This window comes from Cupressus sempervirens, chromosome 4 (genome assembly GCF_028749045.1).
Source record: "Cupressus sempervirens isolate cs-2001-9-10 chromosome 4, ASM2874904v1, whole genome shotgun sequence".
NCBI lineage: Eukaryota > Viridiplantae > Streptophyta > Pinopsida > Cupressales > Cupressaceae > Cupressus > Cupressus sempervirens.
The window spans coordinates 539716319-539721727 of record NC_143121.1 but is presented as its reverse complement, the minus strand read 5'-3'; the positions used below and the strand labels follow the sequence as shown (position 1 = coordinate 539721727).

Genomic DNA, 5409 nt, shown 5'->3' with positions numbered 1-5409 from the left:
CAAGTCTATTGTTCCATAAAATAACTTTCACATGACTATTTCATAAACGGTCTTTAACCTACCTAGAGTACTATATATTATCTCTTGTCTTCTTATCTTAAACTAGCTTTGATCTCACAAATGACAAATCCCAACCTTCCATAGACCATCTTTCTACCCCCCTAATGAAGTAATCTTTGGTACTCTTTTTAGCTTGCTGTCCTGCCTTGAGCATATTTAGCCTCATCGATTGGCAGTGTACTAGAATAAGCCTCAACTAATTCACACTGTAGCTCAAACAAATCCTTTTGGTTTTGCGGGCTGCTTTGCCGATAAACATTAGATTGAGTAACCTCTAAAAAAGAGGAAATTTGTTTTCATCTCCACGTTTTGGATTCCGAGAAGCATAACCCTAAGTGTCCTGTTCTTCGATTTCCAAGGCTTGCTGGTCAAATGGGTCGTGGAATTTGCCATGAAAACTAGGTAGTTCAGCTTGCCATTTAAACAAGCTTTGATTAGTATGAATTTGGAGGTGAGTCATAGCTAGATTTGAAAAGGCAAATGCCGTAACTGGGCCCTCAAGCCGAGAAATAGTCACTCCTGACTGCACACGCTCATAAATTTGTTTTTGAAGGAACAGGAATGCCTTCTGAATGCACCTGAATCCATGGCATTATGACCGGCTTTCTGCCCTGTTGATGCAACGTCTCTGTCAACCTAGTCATGGCTGACAGGTTGCCGTAAAGGTCAAATAATTGAATCAAAATTTGAAGCTCGAGAATGGATGCAAGTTGGGACCGACACAAGGTGTAAATGCAGGTGAGGGGTGAATGAGAGATGTTGGGCATTCCTGCGAGACGATCAATAGACGAAGCCTCCATTAATAAGTTGAATAAATCCTCCATCGTTAGCAAAAGATGGCAGACGCCTGCTCCGCCATCCATTTTGCACCTCCCCAGGCCTCCCAGGAGAATCCGCAAGCCCAAAAAATGCAACCCTCCCGTGGACAAAGCTAGCGACCGCCATTGCCGAGCAGAAGAAGAGGCGCATAGAGGCAAACTGGAGGCCCTATTTGGGCAGGAAAGGGAATTCGCAAGATCGATTCCCATTGTTCTTCTTCACCCTAACGCCATTCATTCGCCGAGAAGGGGTAAAGTTCTTTCGCGTTACTCCGCTTCAAGTCGTGAGAGTGAAGATGCGAGGCACTTCTTTGAATTGGAAAGCAGCGAGAGAGAAGGGGCGAGTTGTAGAGAAGCTTGGGGTCCTCAGGACTGGAAATTTCAGGCGGAAGTTCTGAGAGCCGAGTGTAATCTTCTGAGAATGGAAAAGGAGGTGGCCGTGAGAAGATGGGAACAAGGCTGTGCTGAGATGCACCATGCTCTTACCATGGCTCATTCTCTTCATTCCGCCGTGCAGACTATCATTACGGTTAGTTACTATCATTGCCTTTTCCGGTGTTCAGAATCATAGGTTTTTAAGTTTTTGTATGGAAAAAAAAATGAAGAAAGCCTGATTTGAGTTTGTTGTTGTGTAGGGAAGGAAGAAGATTGTGGACGAGAAGAATGCCCAGGTTGTGCTTCAGACCACCTTGCAGAACCAGATTGAAGCCTTGCAGGGCAAGCTTGAAAAACTTCAGAAGAACTCGGAATTTAGAGAAAGTGAGCTGAAAAAATGTAGCAACTTCGATCGACAAGCGATGTTTCTGCAGAGGAGATTGGATAAGTTGCGCAAAAGGTCAAAGGAGCGGTCATACAGTGAAGATACTGCCAAAGCTCTGCAGCAGAGATTGGAGACTCTTGTCCGGGCTGTATGCTCCACTGCTCAATGGGTAAGTTAATGGCTTCTGACTCTTCACATATTTCTCCGTGGACCCATCTTTTTCCTTCATAATTCACCTTACTCGCCAACAAGCTTGTCTGTATTGATAAGGTCTATAGCACTTGTGTTCCATCTACTTACTTGCAGTTCTTCATCTGTTTCTACTGAGTACAATACTACTTTTAATGGGCCCTATTTTTTTCTTTTCAACTCAACTGGGGCCTTTCCCTTTTTCAAAAGATACGTAGCCCCATTTCATAAAGATGATCCAATACAAAGTTCGCATTCTTAGAGTGGTCGATATAATTCATTTGTCTCATTATTCATCTTCAGATTTCTTTCATCAGGCTTCATTCCAAAAGACGAACGAGCTCATTGTGTATTATGGTTTTCCATACTTTTTCTTACAAATTTTTACATGAACGCATTTTCCTTGCAGTTGTAAACATAATTTGGTTACAAGTGGAGAGTATTATATAAGTTTTAAATTTGCCTGGTTTTCCTGATTGTTTGCTATGCTGGTTTGTAGGAGAGTGATGAGGAGAATAGTAAGGCGGGTTATGTTGAAATTGATCTTGTTGAAGAAGATGAACATGAAGTCCTTATAGAACCAAGATTGAGAATCCAGAGAACTTCCAACATAAAATGCTGTTTGGATGATAACCAGAATCGACTTCTCGATGTATGTGGGCTAAGACACTACGTATAATCAGTTTTTTAAATTCAAGCTTACAATCAGTATGGTTACCAGTGTGACCATAAAGCTCTGTCTAGTTTCTCCGATTACTTTAGTCCTAGTTTTGGTGTTAACAAAACTTTTGAATGTGTCCTCAGTTTTATGTATCTTGTTTTGGAACTAGATGCCTTGTCCTTTTTATTATTATATTCTTCAATCTCATTTTTAATTCTTGTTAGTTTGGGTCTAGATTGTTCATGACTTATGATTAACCCATATTAGTTCAATGTAAAAGAATATACTTAATAAATTGAAGATGATCCTGCCCAATTGACAGGCTACTCTGCTCAAGGAAAAGCTTGATTCTCTGTCAATGAACATGAATGAGAGAAAGGAAGCTGCAGCAAAGATACAGAAGGAATACAGATCTATGCTTAGTAGCTCTGGAAATTGCAGTTCGAGGAGAGTAGATGCGCCTGGAAGAGCAGAGCAGGCATGTGAATTGGATAATTCATACCCACTTTCTTTAAGTTTATTATTATTTAAACAAAATTCTATATCTTCTTACAATTTCTTGTTTTTCATTGGGGTTCGCTTGACTGATTATGCTGGTTGGGGTTTTGTGCAGGAAGGTAATCAAGAGAACAAGCTTTGTTCTGAACGTTGCAAGGCTACAATAAGGAAGATTGCTGAACAAGTTCAAGCGGAGACAGAGCAGTGGTTTCAAGTTCAAGAAATTTTACATCATGTACGAAAAGAAATGGAAGACCTGCAGAAATCAAGAGACTTCTGGGAAGATCACGCTCTCCATTCTGATGCAAAGATTGCAACCTTACAGACAGCGGTATGCATAGTCTATTCAAACTCTCTGTCCTATAAATTGGTTTTAATAATTCTGATGGCTAAACACCCACATTTTTGGTATGTTATCATAACTATTAGTTTATTTTTTGGATTTGATTGTGTGGACCTTTTTTCATTATCAACATTTAGGATCACACTAAGTGATCCATCATCAGAATGCAAATGCAATAGAAGAGGAAGAGAAATGATCCTTTCTTGACTATGGATCTTTTCCTCTTCTTTTACATTTGCATTCTGAGGATGGATCAGGTAGTGTGATGCGTGATGATAAAGCTGTTTACACAATCAAATCTAGAAAACAAACTAATAATACTGATGGATTGTTGAAATCTGATAGCTCTAAGTTATCAGAAAATAAAGTGCCCTCTGAATACCCCTCCAGACATAGTAACAGTTTTATTTAAAATTGTTGAAATCTGTTCTCTGTCCCTTCCCATTTGAATTAAATCAGTTGACAATTTGCGATCTATGGAATTTGTTGTCAATTCCAAACCAGATGCATGAATGGAGAGAGAAGGCATACAAATACGAGAACAAGGTCTCAGAGTTACAATCAGAAATTACTCGAGTGAGAAATGAGAAGGAGCAGGTCAGACATAGACATGCCCTTGAGCAGAGTAGATGGCTGGATGGAAGTAGCAGGCTCACACAGGGATTGGCATTATCAAATTCAGCAAAAAGCTCAATGACCAGTGCTGATGATTTTGATAATGATAATCACGAGACCACCATTAATGGTGCACAAAGGAACATCAGTTCAAAAATCAGAGAGATTGGAGTAGTCCATCATACCCAGGATGAAAATTGGAGTGAGAAAGAGAATCTGAAGACCAAGAATACTAAGCCAAGAATACCCAAATCCATGCAAAACTCTCACACCAGTAGTAACAAGAACACTCTAAACAAGGCTTCAAAGATTAGACAAGCAAGCACTAATCAAAAGTCCTTTACTATGCAAAGTGATTGTGTTGCAGGGCAACTTTCAGGCAAAAGGTGCAACAGAAAGGCGCGGGATCTTCATTCCAAAGAGAATTCGCTGCTTCATAACAGACACCCTCAGAGAGAAACACCTGTTAAAAGGGGTCAAGTGAATAAGAATATGGAGGTAAGGGGATCAGGAAAATCATCTTCTAGCTCTACACGGTCACCATTAATGGATATTGGGAATGGTTCTCCATTTAGAGTTAGAAGAACAATTTTTCCAGTGTCTACTGAGGAATCATCTGACCCCTGAATTGCAGAAAGCATGAGCGATGTATGTTTAAACTCTTGGTTTAAACAATTTGACCCCCTTTTCCAAAGGAAGATTCTCTGAAAGAGATTGTGGGCATTGTAGGATTCTACTTTCTTTGAACAGAATAACTATGTAAACAGAGCAGGCTGCAATTTTAAACAATTACGTGTTACGAACTGTTGTGAGAGTTTACTGTAAGTGAGAGTTGAAGCGAAGTTCATTGTGTAATATATAAGGTTTTGACTAAGATTATCAAGAATAAAATTGACAAACTTGTTTTTTCTTATATAAAGTTTCCGGGTCTTGTGATATGCAAACTAGTTTGTCAAAGACCAGAAGTTATACTTGCCTTACAGAAACTTTGTTTATAAATATATGCTTCGTATTATGCTATTTGGATTCCTCTGTTTTAATAGATAAATGTAAAACACACAACCAACAATGGAGGGACATTTTTTTGCAAAAAATATAATAATAAATATTTAGAATTTATTCCGGATAAGGGAAATAGACGACTAATAATGGAGGGAGATTTTTTTCCGAATAAATTAATAATAAATATTTAAAATTTATTCCAAGATCAGGGTTTTAAGAGTACTATTAATAAGTTATAAAATAAATGTTTCTTAAATTGAATAAAATAATAAATGTACTTAGTCTAGAAATTGTTAAAGTGGATAGAATGTGATTGGCTGGAAATTGTTAAATTGGATAGAATGTGATTGTTAATATGTGATTTTTTTTTTTGGGTAAGGATTAGATGATTGTTTTGAAATTTCTGAATATTATATTTGTTATTTGAGTGAACATTTTTTTGTTTATGAAGTGTGGAATTGTT

The 5409-nt window shown here is 38.3% G+C and overlaps 1 protein-coding gene across 2 annotated transcripts; it reads left to right on the top strand.

Moving 5' to 3' along the window:
• The first annotated feature begins 242 nt into the window (after positions 1-242).
• On the top strand, positions 243-4863 carry LOC149562324 (myosin-like protein). Of its 2 annotated transcripts, none has more exons than XM_089825847.1 (6): positions 243-1407; positions 1514-1807; positions 2327-2479; positions 2811-2966; positions 3102-3317; positions 3834-4863. In XM_089825847.1, exons 1-6 carry the CDS (start codon positions 817-819, stop codon positions 4569-4571), a joined length of 2148 nt encoding a protein of 715 aa, XP_089681973.1. In that variant the 5' UTR covers positions 243-816; the 3' UTR covers positions 4572-4863. The 2 variants fall into 2 exon arrangements, with proteins under 2 accessions (XP_089681973.1, XP_089681975.1); XM_089825849.1 differs by having other exon boundaries at positions 388-1407; positions 2811-2970; positions 3106-3317.
• Positions 4864-5409: the final 546 nt, after the last annotated feature.